This window comes from Melanotaenia boesemani, chromosome 22 (assembly GCF_017639745.1).
Source record: "Melanotaenia boesemani isolate fMelBoe1 chromosome 22, fMelBoe1.pri, whole genome shotgun sequence".
Lineage (NCBI taxonomy): Eukaryota > Metazoa > Chordata > Actinopteri > Atheriniformes > Melanotaeniidae > Melanotaenia > Melanotaenia boesemani.
The window spans coordinates 18,715,228-18,732,347 of NC_055703.1; the positions used below are offsets into that span (position 1 = coordinate 18,715,228).

General features: G+C 39.0%; 2 protein-coding genes across 2 annotated transcripts; both read left to right on the plus strand.

Moving 5' to 3' along the window:
- Window positions 1–7,631, plus strand: nfkbie (nuclear factor of kappa light polypeptide gene enhancer in B-cells inhibitor, epsilon). The gene is made up of 6 exons (XM_041976403.1): window positions 1–705; window positions 3,176–3,278; window positions 4,244–4,454; window positions 4,708–4,796; window positions 5,533–5,781; window positions 6,824–7,631. Exons 1-6 carry the CDS (start codon window positions 428–430, stop codon window positions 6,890–6,892), a joined length of 999 nt encoding a protein of 332 aa, XP_041832337.1. The 5' UTR covers window positions 1–427; the 3' UTR covers window positions 6,893–7,631.
- A 2,290-nt stretch (window positions 7,632–9,921) lies between these two features.
- On the plus strand, window positions 9,922–15,022 carry slc35b2 (solute carrier family 35 member B2). Its single transcript, XM_041976469.1, has 4 exons — window positions 9,922–10,172; window positions 11,702–11,889; window positions 12,005–12,165; window positions 13,200–15,022. Exons 1-4 carry the CDS (start codon window positions 10,153–10,155, stop codon window positions 14,130–14,132), a joined length of 1,302 nt encoding a protein of 433 aa, XP_041832403.1. The 5' UTR covers window positions 9,922–10,152; the 3' UTR covers window positions 14,133–15,022.
- Window positions 15,023–17,120: the final 2,098 nt, after the last annotated feature.

Consider the following 17,120-nt stretch of genomic DNA (forward strand, 5'->3'; position numbering starts at 1 on the left):
TCCCCCGCGTGACAAAAACAGCTCTGACTTTCAGATGTCAGCTCTTCCTCTTATCGCCTTTCATTGCTCATATGCTCTCTGCCTGGAGCTCATTCTGTTACCGGATATGTAGTCGACTGGCAGCCTTTTCGCCTCTGTTCTGTTGTTTTAAACTGATTTCGCCGACTGTGGAATAATCGGCCATGTTTTGAAAATTTCTACAATTTTAATAATCGATTAAACGTGCGAGGTGAAGCGTTATCGGTTAGTGGCATGAGACGCAGCGGCTCATTCCTCTGGTTTCACAAAGGAGCGGTGGTTTCCTCAGGAGCCAACAGGCTGTCTGATCACATCACCGAACACCCATCGGCCACAACACCCGGCAGAAGCCTTTAAATCCTCGGGGAAGGCGGGTGGGGGAAACCCGGCGAGGGCACCAGCACTCACCATGGCGAACGACGACTGTAGTATTGACTTGTACCCCTCCATCCTAAAGTCAGAGGAACCACGGGAACAGAGCACCGACTTCAGCGGGCCGAAGGACAAGTTTTCCACAGTCGAGGAGCGCCTGGACTCTGCCTACGGCTCCTCGTCCATCACCGTGGAGAGTCTGTCGGAGATCGTGGAAGATTTCTCTCTGTCCACCGCCAATGAGAAGCAAGAACAGCCCTCTGAACTTTCTGAGCAGGAGAACTTGCTCACAACAATTACAGATGATGGAGACACGTAGGTTTTGATTTATTATCATTTAATCATAAAAGTGCTGCTGAGGAATCAAAAAATTTTAGCATCTTTCATATATTTAGTTTATAAAAGTCTGAAGACTGAATGGTGAGGTGATTTCTGTTTTCAGGGCTGCAACTAATGATCTCCAGCTCATAAATGCATGAAATGACATTGAGAAAATGCTCATTTATTCATGTATTTGTTAGAATAAAATAGCATAAAAGCTGCCAACTTTTATATTTCATGAGCTATATCTAGTTAGTCTTTGGCGTATTCTGCTTGAAATGTGCCTCTGGATGGTGTTGGCATGATCAGAGTAGCTGCTTTGATTCCACTGGAGAAGAATAACCTCAAACATCCATAAATGACAGTTGATGTAGTGTGTAAATCACTTTATATCCCAGTCCTGGTTTCCCCGTGATACTGGTATTGAGGGGGATTTTATAGCAATGCACTACTGCAGACTTTTTTAATGAACTTTGTCCATCTCATGAATGTGGATATCTCCTTTGAGGCCTCTCTCAGCCAGAAAACAGAAGTGAAACAGATAGGTCTGGACTTCCCCTGCAGCACAGACAAAGCACATGCTGTGAGGTAGCTGTATAGCTTGCTTTTGATCCAAGAAACTTGTTGATCCGGACAGCATGTAGTCGTAAATTTTTTCCCAGAGTACTCCTGCTTCTAACTTTCTTTCAATTTATTTTGCCAACTATTAAAAAAAAGAGGAGGGGCAAGAAAAAAAGTGATGATGCTCATTCATGAAATTTCAGTTTTGCACAATCCAGACACCTCAACCTCCACACTCTGCTCCATCACACCATGCAGACCATCTTGTGTGACCCACTCATCTAGTGTTGCCATGTCATCAGCCTGTTTTGACATTTAACTAGACTTGTTAATGAATCCTGCAGCCAGTGATGTAGTCACAGCATTGCAGAAGTGTTGTTGCTTCTCTGACCTCTTTTCATTTCCGCTTGTCGATTGTTCGAGTCACATGGTTTCATTCTCATACTAACTATAGCTTTGTAGATACCTGTTGGGAGGGGTGGAAAAAACCCCACCTGAAACACACCACACTAGGATGCCTAAACTCTCAGAGAATCATGCAAATACTTATTTTCCCATGCAGGATTTTTTTTTTTTTTTTTACACTCATTCAAGACTCACTCAAACCAGGAAGACTCGTTCATACTGCAGTGTTTGCTCATGGGATTGCCTTTGTGGTACTGCCATTAGTCTGCAGACATTTAAAATGTCAGGAATGACATTACATACTTGACAAAAATGTTTCTACCAGCATATCAACATCACCATGCATACATTTTGACCAAAGCTGATCTGTTTGCACAGATATAATCAGAAGCTTGGTTTGTAGAAGGGGCAACTATTCCTTAATTATCTATTTATCCATGTGTCTATCTATGTTTCACACAAAGATAGTGTATTTTATTCTGCTTAGGTTTAACTTAGAGGTTCAAACACAGACATATTAATCAGTTATTTTTTAAATCTAGGGTATTAAAATTCATAAATAGTTTGCAGTTCAAATTTTATATCAATATGGTTTTAAAAAAAGCACTGATAATATGAAGAAAGATTTTTAATCAGTTTTATATTATAAAAACACATTTATTTGTCTTTCATTAATTATTTTGAGCTGTAACTATTTTTTTTTCCTTTGGTTTGTGGCTTAAAGCTGAAATCACTTCATCTAACAGCAAGAAATATTTGACATTTTGGAGGCTTGTTCGATTTTAGACAGACGAATCAAAGGTCTTTTCTGAAAACTTTTGATCCCACACTGTCTGGCTGAAGCAGAGGACGTCATTCAGCTTTTTGCTTGCGTGACATTCATTTTGAAACGTGAACCGACAGACTTTGAGAGCACAGTAACTTCAGTAATTCAGCAAAAGAGACAGACGTGCTGTTAGAAATCAGTTCAGACTTTCTTGAATTTGCGCACAACATTGCATTGTCACAACTTGGAGCCAAACTTTGATTTGAATCTACGAAAGCCTTTTCCAAATGAGGCCCCTGTTATGTTGCTCTCAGTTAGTCTAAATTAAGCACCGCTGCTCTTTTCCACTTCCTGCTTTGTGCACACATTTGTTTGCTACAACTTCCCACTCAGGTTTTGAGGTTAGTGTGTTATTGTTTTGTTTTGGTGACTCCTTTAACTGAAGCCTTCAAAGTGTTTATTGACTCACAGGTGATTTTAACACACCCCTCTAGTCTTTTCTATAAGTATTTAGGTCTGTGAAAGCATTTTTTACCATTCAGCCCACTGAGAGTTATAGTTTGAGGTACTCTTGAGATGAATACAGAGGAAAAAAATGTGATGCAACATTTTGCTGAAGTGCTGACTTTTTCCTCTTCCCACATGTTGCTGTTGTTTTATGTTGATTGCTCAATGTGTCATTTTGCAAACATAATAGACAAAAATGCTTATATTTTTTTGCCTTTTCTTTAGCATTCTGCACCTAGCAATCATCCACGAAGACATACTCATCACTCAGGAGTTGATACAGCTATTCCCAAAAGAAGTCCTGGACATCCAAAACAATTTGTACCAGGTGAGTTCAGCTGTGTGAGCAAGCTGCAGCTTCCACTGGGATTTTTTTTTTTTTTTATCCAAAAAAGGACTTCCTCATTATCTTCATTGTGGAAACTGGCTTTAATAACAACTCTGTACTTCTAGAGAACTGTTGTTCCTCTTTATGTGCAGTTCATCCTCTCTTAGGAACGTCACTGTGGGTGGTTCCAGTGTTAGCTCATAAGGGACATTGAATGGAAACTCCCCTCCTCTACCTCATGTAGAAATAGAACCACAGGGAGCTGTGGAGTGTATCCTTGTGTGGATGTGGGTGGAGGAATTGTTCCAATCCTTCAAGAAGTCAGATCAGAGCTTTGACTCGAAGTGAGGACAGTGCAAACTGACATGAACAAGTGTCATTAGGAAACATTTGAAGTGAAGAGTCAGCGTTTCACGCATTGACTCAGTTCTCTGCTGACTCCTTTTTTTAGTTGCCTAATTTCCTCTCGCTAGTTTTTCAAGCATCTTAAATTACTAAGAAGAATTCGTATTTCATCATAAGGTTTCAGAAAGACATTTCACCCATTAGCTGATGTAAAGAAATCCATGTGTGGGGAATTTTCTGTATTTTTTTTAAAGTTTTAAAGCATGTTGTAAACTTAAAGATGAGGTTTATGCAGAATTCAGATAAGAGACGACATACAAGTGCAGCTTTGAAAAGCAGATTCGACTCCCAGTTTCTCAGCAGTAATAGATTTTTTCTGCTGGTTTCTTCGATGATACGTTTAAACAGGTACAGGCTTGTTACCTGACGCTGGTCAAAAGCATTCTTGGAAATCCAGGCAAACAATGAGAAAAGATGCTATTAATCAAGTAAAACCTTCACACTTAAGAGACTCTAACTGCTTAAATCTGTTTTTGATTGCCAAGTTACCTTTCTGATGATAATTGTCAGACAGGCTGTTTTGATTGTATTTCACATCCTTGCCTGTCTGTGATCCTCAGAGTCCGTTGCACTTGGCCACATACCTGAACCTGGCAGATGTGGTGAAGGATTTGATAGACAAAGGTGCCAGTCTGGGGTTGCAGGACCAGGATGGGAACACGGCGCTGCATGTGGCCTGCCAACACGGACAGACAGTGTGTGCCACGGAAATGACTAGAGATGTTTCTCCCAGCAAGCTAGCGCTGGTCTTTGAAACCCAGAACTGGAGAGGTGAGGAGAATGAATGTGCTGCTACAGCCAAAAAAGGATTTCTGTTGTTTTGTGTGTTTTTGAGCATCTGTGGTACATTTGTTTTGTCAGTAAGCTCTGTTGAAACCTTGAATGGTGATTAGGTTTAAGCCTAAAAACAGTTTAACATGCATGTTTTCTTTAAAAAAAAAATAATCCTGTGTTGTCATGAATAGGAAAACTAGCTGTTTTTTACATTATTTTATTTGATTTTGGGCTGTATGTGTACTTGCAGGTCTTACCTGTCTGCACTTGGCTGCACTGAACAAACAACATCAAATTCTGGAGCTCCTGATGAAAAAGGCAGCAAATCTTAATATTCAGGTTAGTCTTTGATTCCTTGCAATAAATCTTGTTATATTTTCACAACAGGGCGGCACTTCTAAAGCTGAATCTTTTTCATAATCTCATAATTCAGAGTGGACCCGAAATTACTCCTCAAAGGAGCTTGAAACTTACCGTGATCCCAACTTCCAACTGTTGTCTGTAAATTATGAAAAGAGAGAGCAAAGCAGAAGACTTATGTATAAAAGTCAGCTTCATTTAGTCTCCGAGGAGATGTTTAATCCAATAACTATTTATCACATTTGTTCCTCAAACCCTGTTTACTGCATCTGAACGTGTGTTGTGTTCCTGTTTATAAAGCTGCTGCACCTGTGCAATGCTGATAGTGATATGAGCTGAGCTCAGGGCTTCCCGCAGAATTCAGGAAGACATAATTAGAATTGAGATATGATTAGGCTGAGCTGGGCTGTCCCTCTTGACTTTCTATTGATGGAAGGGGACATGGCAGTCAGTCCCGTAACTACCCCAGACATTCCTCTCGGTTTAAATCATTGGCCCAACATATCGCTCTGCTTCACATGCAGTGTATTGAATTATTATTCTAATTATCATTAATGCTTGAGCTACTGCGTCCTTTTCTACCGTGCTTGTAGAATTTATAGAAGTACATTCTTACTTGCCAACAAAACCATACAATTTACGTGATTGTAAATAATTATCTCGTATGTAACTGTGAAATTTGTCATCACGCTTCTCCATCTTCCCCCCTTTACAGGAAGGAACCAGTGGCAAAACAGCTCTTCATCTCGCCGTAGAGCTGCACGACATTTCAGCAGTCAGGCTGCTGCTCAACAGGGGAGCCAACGTGGACGCCGCCATGTTTAATGGCTGCACACCCCTGCATCTCGCAGTGGGGAGACAGGACGCCACCATCGCCACCCTCCTCTGTCAGTCAGGAGCCGACACAATGCTGAGAAATATGGAGGACGAGACGCCGCTGGACCTGGCTGACGGCAACGACGACGTAAGCCTTTCATTTTGTTGGTGAAGTGCTAACATAAAGACAAAAATATAGATGTTTCTTCTTGATTAAAGCCCAATTTTTTCCAAAGCTTCCAAACAAAAGAATGCAAAGTTTGTCAGTATTGGTTTATGATATTTTCAATAAACTTGGTTCAGCTTAAAAAAGCTCAGACTGAGAAAGCATGCATTTCTGTATCTTTTTTCTCTCTGCATGGTGGAGTTGATAGAGTATAACAAACATTAATTAATTTGTTAAAGAAAGAAAAGAAACCTTACCTAGTCTGCTCAGCATTTTGTCTGGATTCTCTAAATGTTGTCCAATATCATGAACTGCTGATGCTATAATCCTCAAATTAACTGCAAGTCTATATTGAGAAATAATACCCTTAAATTGTTCATTTATTTGTCCTCACCATCTTTCAGAGAACAGTGAACAACTCTCTATCATTACTTCTTAAGACTTTGCCTTTCTAAAATGTTTTTTTTATACCCATTTCTGGGTTTTTTTTTTTAGTTTGTTGCTGGCATCAAACTCTAAATGAGCATTTACTCCTCAAAAGTCAATAAAATGTCTCAGTTTCGACTCTTAAAATGTTAGCTTTATTATATTTTCCAATTAAATATAGGGATTGAATGATCTACTGGAAGGGAACAACCACAAATAGAGACAGAGTCATAAAAACTATCCTTGGTGGCAAGAAAAATGAAGTGTCCTGTAACAGGAAGGATGGCTCTTACAGATACCTGAGCTTAACATCATGTCATGTCTGAGATTTAATGAAGAGGCAAGATGACCTAAATTCATTCAACAACTTTGAACTTTTTGAATGAAGGTGTCACTTTATCACACCAAATATTGATATGATTTAGTTTTTCTTCTATTAGGAAATATTAGCGATAAGCCAGTTATGGCTCCATTACTTCTATAGTTCTATAATATGTTTTTAATATAGTTTTCTTTTCCAGGTGTTAGCTAATGAAAGTAGTCGACAAGTACAAGCCGTTTTAGTAAAATCTGACCTTTATGTATGCTTTTCTTTCAGATTCTGGCTCTATTTCCCTTCGATGACATCCAGATCTCTGGAAGGTCGGTGGTTGGTGTAAAATTTTGAGCTGAATCGCAGGATGACCCACAGTCTGGAAGCTGCATTGAGCTAAAATTTGTTTTGAATTGTGCCTGTATGTGTAGTTGACTCTAATGTAGAGAAAGATTCACATCATATAGACCTAAGTTTGCTCCTGTAAACAGAGTGATTCTGCTTCTTAAAGCTCAGATTTAAATGTAATAATATGTGTTTGTGGAGCTGTACTTAGCTACGAAACCCATCTCACTGCGAGTGAGAGCCAAACTTACTATCAGTATGTTCAGTTCCCCCCAAAAGGTCTACCTCTAACATATTGAAATTGTCTCAGTTTCTCAAACTATACTCACATTCTAGATGCCATAGTTTTGTGAATGAATTCCTATTTTAAAAACCCTAAAAGCATGGCCTTTCCTTATGTGTGGAGATACTTTTTATAAGAATGTAATCAGAGGTGGAAAATATTTTTTTTCTTTCCTGTTTAAGTTGGAAAATGTAATTCAAGCAAACTAAGTACATATGTTACACAACCCTGCTTTTGGTAGAAACTGATAGCCAGTATAGAAATGTATTATGCAACATAAATGCAGCTTTTTTTTCTGTTGATTTTTTCCCCTTTTTTTTTTGCTGCTTCATGTTGTTGGAGAGTTTTTCTCTATTTATCTCATCTGCAGAGAACTGTTCTTGTTCTTTTGTGTGCAATTACACTGGCATTTCTAGATAGAAGAAGCAGTTTGTTTATTTTTTAATAAAATGAAATGAAAAAAATAAATCTTCACGTGTGCTTTTTCTCTCTTCTGGCAAAAGGAAGTTTGGTGCTTGTGTTTTTTTTGGCATAATTACCTGCATGATCTATCTGTTCTGCAGTGGAAACTCCAGATTTATTCTCACATGTAAGACACTCACAGCCCTTTTTAATGATCATTTCAAAGGTACATGCACACTTCTGTTATCTGTGACTCACTACAGCTCTTTTCCTTCTCCTTGTTCCCTTTCACTTGCTTTTGAAAGGTGTATCTTTTGTTTTCCTGTAAGTATCTTCTTCCTTTTAGCTCTTACAAAACAATGACTGTAGGGCAGCTGGAAATTCCACCCAGATGGATCTTTTATGTAAACATACCAACAGTTAAACTGGTTCATGTAATGCAAATGAAGAGTTTATCTGAAAATGTGTCTCTTGCGGTTACAAGGTATCTTTACTAAGGTGAGCACTATTTAATAATGGCAGGTTCATGGGTAGAAACAGAATTTATTCCGGAGATGGATACAGAACAGCCAAACTTTTATGGTTAACAGCTATAGCAGAGTTATGAAACTAAACCCACTTCCCCATTCAAGTGTGACCTGGGAAACTCTGAAGCTATTTGTGTTATGTGCAGAATAGCATGCTGATGTTGCCACTGGCAAAAGCTGTTGGAAAAAAGTTTGAAGTATTTCACCTTGTAGTTTCCCACTCAGAAAAAAGATGTGTCTATCCATGGACACATATAATAGGGTCTATCCGTGTCAGCTCACGTCTCAGTTCATGTTATAGAATTCCTCTAAAATAGATTATTGTAGAAACTCATATTACATATGTGAAAACCTGCAAATCCTAAAGCTTATATCAAAATACTTTGTATGAGTGTGTTGAAGTTTGGATGTTCTTTGTAAGCTTTGGCAATACTCATTTTTTGTTTTTTTGCCAGCATGTCATTTAGTGTCAAATAATGTATTTCACTCCACTGGAAAATCCATAATTTCCATGATTGCAGAGATGCCCTATGGAAACGTTAAGACGGTTACTATACTGTAAGATTATAATCTAAATTATTTATGAAATTTTATATGAATGAGAATTTCTCAGTTTTTTGTATCTCATTGCATACTGCTTCAGTGTGTATGCATCAACTGAAGCATTGATTTTTACATTGTGCAATATACCCTGTGAACATTTTCCTTCTTATTTCTAACCAGAGGGCACAAAGTCAGGTGAAAGCGCGTATAATGAGTTACCAAAAAGCTGTGTTGAAAGACATTCCCACATCCCTCGCTTGAATGTAAACAGAAATACATCAAGTAGGCCTCTAATACAAGGAAGTCCAGTGAAAACCTACTTTGTTGATTTTCTGACATCTGATGAACAGCATGGGTGTCCAAAACAGCAGAAACAATGGATGAATTCAATTTAGCATAATAATATGGAGCAGAGTCATCATTAAAAGCTGTTTCTCGTGGCTTAGCGCGTTTATTTAATGTAGTTGACAGAGTCTGCCTCATTAGAAATGCTTCTTTTATGAACAAACCATCCTAACCAGCTTAAAAGATGTATGAAACCGATTCTCCTGGTCACATGTAGACATTTTGATTTGAAGTGTAGATTGTTGATCTGAGATATCTGACATTTGGTCTTGGAATGTTGAATTTTGGTCTCCTATTTGATCTTTTTATTAACTTTAAGTACTAGTAACTATATTCACATTTGAAGAAAAAATGTCTGTCATGGGTCTATTGCAATGACTCCACTTGATTTTCAACAATCTGTATGAAATATGAGCTGAATGACAATAAATTACAGTGGGTATAAAAAGTATTCAGACCCATTCCAGTTTTCACTGTTATCTTGCAGGCATGTGCAAAGGTCTCAGCAGTGTTTGGCTGGTTTAGCTCAGTTAGCAGGACATCTGTCTCCCATGCCGACAGCCAGAGTTTGAATCCTGCAGGGGTTGAATATTAGCACCTTGTAGTTGGGTCCCTAGGCAAAACCCTTAACGCTACTGTCTGATCACTGTAAGTTGCTTTGGAGAAAAGTATCTGCTAAATGACTGTAATGCTGTCTATCCATTTTACATTATTAGTTCATTCTTGAAAATGTGCTATTATTTATTCATTTATGCATTTTTAGTTAAGTTATTTTTTATTTATTTATTTATTTATTTATTTATGGTAATCCTGTGATGCCAGATAAAGACCATAACATTTAACCCGTACACACTGGTAATATGGTTTGATATGCAGTAACTCCTCCACACCGGTAGGGGTCAGTGCTACTAGGAAGGCGCTGGAAACACCAGTTGTGTTATTAAAAAAAGAGGAAGGGGAGGCTTTCCTGTTCAAGTGAACACATCGACTATTAAGGATAAGTGAAAGATACCAGGGTTAAAGACAGTCAGTCGTAAAGCGTGTAGACCAGAATTTTTCAATAAAAAATATCTGTCGGATTTGAGCGACTTCATGCTGTGTCATTGCCGAGACGTTTGAGTCTGTCGGCGTGTGTACTGCGCCGGGTGTCGGCCACAGAGTGTGGGAAAATGCCTGCTTTCTCATGGAGGTAACGTATCGGAGTGAGACGAGCTATGTGAAAAATTTGTCAGACTACAGATGTATTTTTAGATGTAGAAAGCTGAACTGTTCAAAGTTACAGACATATTGTGTTTGGAAACTTATATATGTATATATATATATTGTCTTGCGATACGGAGTAACGCCTAATTTAAACAAAACAAGCCCTGCTACAAGTGTTTGCTTTTCCTTATGGCACGTAAATATCACCCTTATTTTGTTCTCGTTCTCAGTTTGTAATAACTAGATAATAGCTAAATGATATTAAAAGATTAGACTAATTCATGGTACAGAAATAGCCTAAGAAAAAGATTTCACATAAAGAGAACGAAATACCCACCTTTGACCAGTGTTCTTTATGTTTCCTTATATAGTGGCTTTATTAGGGTATGAGAGCATAACACATCTATAAACAATATTTATTTGTTTTATATTTTAAAACATCTGATGTTGGTGATTTTCCCCAGTTATTACAGTTACATCAGTATGTATATTATGAATGTCTGTTGATCTTGTAATATATCATTACAGGACGCTGTTAGACCATGCAAAGTACTCATTTTCTTCTCAGGTGATATTTGGTAGTGCCCACTCTGTGTGTATCTGTGGTGGAAGCAGACTGTGGGCAGGCTGCTCTGTCAAGGCTCCACATTCCTCCATGTAATAAGCTTCTTGTTCATAGCCCAGGTCTTGCTGCAGTGAGCTGTTGGCTGACCAGGGTACAGCACACAAAGAAGCTCTGTGTTAGTTCAGGCTCACAGGCCTCTTGAGAGGAGGCCCAGCCTCTCTATGAAGAGGATACAACACTGTTCCATGGCAGCAAGGGACACACCTTTTAATAGGATGCTTAGATGTCACCAGAGAACTTGTCATCTTATTTAGTCTCAGGTGATTTAACTGGCTGAATGTGTCCTAATAAGCCTAGAGCTAAATGCTTAACCTTTTCCTTTTTTATGCATGTTTTGCTTTTACAATAACTTTTAACTGTTTTAAAAACTCCAGGACTTTCCTTTTGATATCTTCTTCAGTATTAATGTCAAAGCCAGTTTTCTACCCAGGAAATAGTCTTTCAGTTTGCAGTTCAATTAGAAAACAAACATGAAACAATCTCAAATATTTTGCCATACATTGTGCTGTATGTGTACAGTTTTCATAGAAAGATCAAAAAGAATAGACCGGTTTGCTTAAGATGATTCAGCCAGGTTCCACACTGTTGCATCTCCTTATTAATGTTTTGGCAGCCCCTGTTATTAATCCACTCTTGTTAAATGTTATGGTTCATCAAAGTGCACAAAACTGTAATTTTCTGACGTTTTTTCTTGTGAATTTGTGCTTTTAATCTCAGAGAATTTCAGAGTTTTTTTCTTGCAGATATATAAAATGTATATTTCAATGTATTTATAAGTTGGCAAGTTAAAGGTCTAATTGTGTTTAGTATGTTTTTCTTTTTTTTTTTTATTATTATTTCTTTTTTTATGTACATCACAGTGTAATACAACTCCCTGTTTTACTCTCAAGGGTTTGGCCTGCGCTCGTGTTGCATTTGTTCGCTTCCACTGTTGCTGCAGAGGAGTCGTCACTGCTAATTGGTTGGCACGATGCATGGCCCTTCCGCTTTCTCATCAACGTGCTGGGATACTCCACCATCATTGTCCCTGGCTACCTCCTCATTAGCTATTTCAAGCGCTCCAATTATTTAGAAACAGGTTTGGACTTGTGATATTGTTCCATCCAATTCATACACATACCAGTTATGTAAAAGTTGTGCATCCAATCCAGTTCTTCCCTGACTCATGTCTCCTTTTTATTTCATTCATTCAGGTAGTGGGCTTTGCTATCCCATCATAAAGACTTGTGTCTTTGGCAGCGAGGATAAAACCGGTCTGTCGGATGATGTATCAGCTACAAGCCGAAATGAGGTTGATTCAGGCTCATCAGTCAAACAGGCTGTCAAGTTAATCTTTTGTGCTGCTGGACTTCAGGTAAGGGACCCTCCCAAAACTAACAGCCATTGAAAACCAAACCACACTACTAATACCACTATATTGTGTTTTTGCTTTGAGGCATTCCATATATAAGAGATAGATAAATAATCAACCATTTCTCAGTATATATGTATATATATGAAAGCTTTTTCTAGTGTCCCCAGGTAACAGAAAAATAAACTCACTCAGTTTATTTTTAGGGAGAGTTATTGGTTGCTGTGTTAATTTTTTGTTGTCAGAGCAGATGAGTAAAAGAAAAGAAAGGCAAACAATGAAGTCCATTTTTTCAGATAATACCTGTGCAGCTTCCAGGTCAAATGTTGCATCACTGTGTTAACATAAGCAAGAGAGACAGGCCAGAAGTTAACTAGTCAGAGGAAAATGAAATGTCTCAGACTCCTAAGGTGCTTTCTATAGAGTCTCCAGCAGAAAGGACAAGGTGTTAAACATTTTTGAATTACCGGCTTATAAGCCCAAAAGAAAATGCTGTAGCCTTATTTTTTAAATTAAGATGACTTGTACAGTTAAGCAGTAGTACGAACTTAGGAAACACGATTCTTCACTTCTGATGCTCTCCTCGTAGAGGATAGAAGAAATTTGTCTCTGGACAAGGACATTTTCATACAGTTGACCAACTTGCTTTGCATTCAAATAAAACTGACAACAAAAACAGTGCTATATAAACTATAATAAATGGGAATAAATAACCTGAAATACAGCAAAAGAACCTCACAAACATACTGGTGACCAGTTTAATTTACGGTTAATCACACAGCCAAATTTTGTACTACTGGACACCTGTGTGTAGTCTCAGGAGTTAAGATAACAGCTTAGCTTCAGTAAGTCCTTTCAAACTGTAGAGCTGCTAGCTTGTTAAACCACAGTACCTGATTTTCTGTCTGTGTATGACCTTTCTAAGAAGCTTTTCGTAAATTGTAAGATGAGAGTAATGTGGTGAAATCTTCATCTTGGGTTAAGTAACATTGTCATCCAAAAACCTGAAAAGCTAAAGTTGGTTTTATTATTCTCAGGCATCGTACCTGACGTGGGGAGTCCTGCAGGAGAGGGTGATGACTCGGTCCTACGGAGCTAAGTCTCCAGAGGAAGAGGGGGAGAAATTCAAGGACTCTCAGTTCTTGGTCTTTATGAACCGCATCCTTGCTCTGACAGTGTCGGGCCTTTGGTGCATGCTGTTCAAGCAACCTCGCCATGGCGCACCCATGTACAAATACTCCTTCGCTTCACTCTCCAACATCATGAGCAGCTGGTGCCAGTATGAGGCCCTAAAGTACATCAGCTTTCCCACTCAAGTCCTGGCCAAGGCCTCCAAAGTCATTCCTGTCATGCTGATGGGCAAGATTGTGTCCCATAAAAGCTACGAATACTGGGAGTACTTCACCGCTGTGCTAATCTCTGTTGGTGTCAGCATGTTTCTGCTGACCAGCACACCCAGCAAGCATCCATCCACGGTCACCACCTTCAGTGGAGTCATCATCCTCATCGGCTACATCGTCTTTGACAGCTTTACCTCCAACTGGCAGGACAACCTCTTCAAGTACAAGATGTCATCAGTGCAGATGATGTTCGGGGTCAACCTGTTCTCCTGCCTCTTCACCGTGGGTTCACTGCTCGAGCAGGGTGCCTTCTTTGACTCTTTAGCCTTCATGACACGTCACTCTGAGTTTGCCTTTCACGCAGTCCTGCTGTCCGTGTGCTCAGCATTCGGTCAGCTCTTCATCTTCTACACCATCAACCAGTTTGGCGCTGCCGTCTTCACCATCATCATGACGCTGCGGCAGGCCATCGCCATTCTCCTTTCATGCTTCCTGTATGGTCACGCGATCACCTTAGTGGGGGGCTTTGGCGTCACCACAGTTTTCCTGGCACTCTTCTTGCGGGTGTATGCACGCAGCCGCATGAAGTCAAGCCGACGGTCAGCACTGCCGCTCGCACAGAAGGTGTAGCACTCCAAAGTCACACCAAACTGGGAACTGAGACCACGTTTTCTGTGGTGCTATTTGTCTATTTGTGGGTACCTTATATTCTTTTCCATTTGTTTTTATTTTTATTAGCATTGGTACAGAAAGGGATAATGCAGTTTTGATTCTTACACAAAGATGCCCCCAAGGGGTCCATGTGATCTGTCGGGTCATTGAAAGTATGAGTGCCTGTAAGATTGTCTTAAGTTTTAAAAAACCTCTTCAGCTCTTCTACACTTTAACCAGCTTTTTTTTTTCCAGCTTGTGCAGCCATTTTAAGGCTATTGTATGGCTAAGCATTATGCTTTAAGCATTGGCAACATTGCCTGTGTCCAAAAAGGATAAAACCATGTGGTCACTTTCTATAAGGGACACTTTTATATATGTGAGGGTACATTTCTTTCGCAGTGGCAAAACCTTGATCTTAGACTTGTGTTATATTTGGAAAGGAGGGCTTTCTGTGTCTGTTTTACCTTTTAAAGATGGTAACACACCATAAACACACTACTGTTTAATTCAAGATTTCTTCAAATATTCCAGCAGCTTCCATCAACATAGTGGGTTGGTGAACAACAGAAGTACACAAACTGTACACAATTATCCCAATGCCACAGCCCCAGAATGTGTTGTGAACTCTTTTTGCACCATTTATATGTTTTTAATTCCACTGCAGATTTGTATGTATCATTTAAAGTAATTGGGTCAAGAAAAACCATGTAAATATATCTCTTATGTTACCCATTATCTCAAACCAACTTGCCTGTTGTGTTCTTTTGTAAAAAAAAAAAAGATTGCTTCATGCATTTTTCATGTGAATGTTTGGAACAACACTGAATGATTTGTGTTAATAAAACAAAGATGTGAAGATACTGTAAGGCCAGAGGGCAGTTTGCAGAACAGACTACATACAAGGGAATAGCGGTGTTACTGGTACCTTGTTTCTATCATTCTACTACTTTCTCTGGCAAATGAATTAATAATAAAACATGTTAAATGAACTAAATGCTACCTGGTGAAAGAGTTTGTCTCCCTGTTTAACACGTTTCATTGCTGGCTGAAATATCACATAAAACATCATTGAGCATTTTATATGATGAGAAAAGGTCAGTTTTTCAGGTTTTTGGAGTTTTATTGAAAATGATCCTCATCCATGAATAAATATTTCTTTGCACATACTTTAGCTCTTCACTAAGTTTCCTGAAATTTGGTTCAGCTGTTTTTTGTGCAACCTTGCTGACAAATTACAAAGATTATGTACCTCTGCCTGTGCTCCACCCTTGGAATGATTAACTTATGTTTGGAAAAAAAAATTACACTTTTGTACTTGATGAGAAAAGATTATTTGCCTGCTATATATGAGATTTATTACCATAGGGTAGCCAGATAGACACATTTGGGCCTAATACAGGCTACTTTCTGTGATTTCTGGCTCAGTTATGCCACTGGCAAGCATGTGGGTCAGTTATGGTCCAAATGTCAACTGCCAGCCTAGGCATGGGTCACTGTAAGTGTTTTGTGGACCACATATTGTCCAGATATCAGTTGTTGGCTTTGACGTGGATTATGGTAAATGTGTAGGCCGGAAGTGGTCCAAATATGAGGAGCCAGCCTGGGTTAAAGCAAGTTCATTGTGGGCCACATGTGGCCGTCATAAAGTCAGTGTCGTATATTAAGGCCAGATATGAGCCTAACAAAACTAGATGCAGGCCATGGTTGGGCCAAACATTTTTTTGCTATCTGCATGTAATGTTTGATTAGACTGCACATTTCTTTCTCTGTTATCAGTAAGGTTATGTGCTTCTTTGGCCCCATATTTAAAGTGGAATAGTCATAAGTGTAATCGTCCTTGTAGCCTTCATCCTGCTGATATCAGTGATAGTTTTGTACATAGTGTCACTAACTGGACATGCTGCGCTTTTGTCTGGATGGTAAGACAGTGGATGAAGATGACATTGTCTTTTGAGAGAAAAAATGATCAAAACTGGCAAAAAATTTAAAGCTAACAGTGAAGTTTTGTTTCAAGGAGAGTTGAAGGGAAAATAATGGAGAACAGTGGGAGGTTGGCTACATCCTAGCAGTGAATGGTTCTCTCGTTCAGCTCATGTCAATATACTCCCTACTGAGGGGAAAATAGGTTGATGTAGATTGTGTTTTAGGGTGGCTGAAGAAGGTGAGTCATCACAGCTGGTAGCTGGTATGTGGGATGGAGACTCTTCTTATGGGTCTGATTTTTCTCCCAGCACGTGTTGGCCAAGGTGACATGCTGCAATATCTGACATTTTGTGTCTTGTAGTTTGGTTTCCTCTTGTCTATTGCCATTGACAGAGGGGACAGATTGTTAATAGAGGATGTAAAATTGGTTAGAGATAAAACAGTTTTACACCCGACTGTATCAGGTGAAGTCCGTCTGCTTTCTCTGGCCCCGTTTCTGAGGAGTGCTTCTACATTTTTGCTTGGCTTTTGTTATATAAATTAAAGCACAATGAAATATGTATTCTTCATCACAACGGGTTTTAAAACCAGATAATGTGTGCACAGGTTCTGCATGGATATAACAGGAAAAACGAGAGCACCTCTTACTCTGGTTACTGAGACTATCAGTGCAGGAAATTACAGTTTTTCACCACTACAAACATCCACACATAAATGTAACCTGATCCTGGGGTTTAGGCATTTAACCATGTGTATGTATGAACAGGGGGCTTTGAGGTTGAAACAACCACCAAATTTTAACTAAATGAACAAAACAGGGGGATTTTAGACCAAAGAGTTTGACATTGTCCTCATTACTTTTTAAAGGATGCTCTTTAATCCCTTTAGCCAAGTTCTACAGTCTCAACTAATGTAAGCTTCTCATTTAAATTGTCAGTTGTCTTTATGTATCATTGCTGCAGGTTTTATTGGTTTATAAACACCTCAAATCAGTCATTTATTCTCTTTCCCCAAAGTGATCTTTTCGTAATGATTCCAACC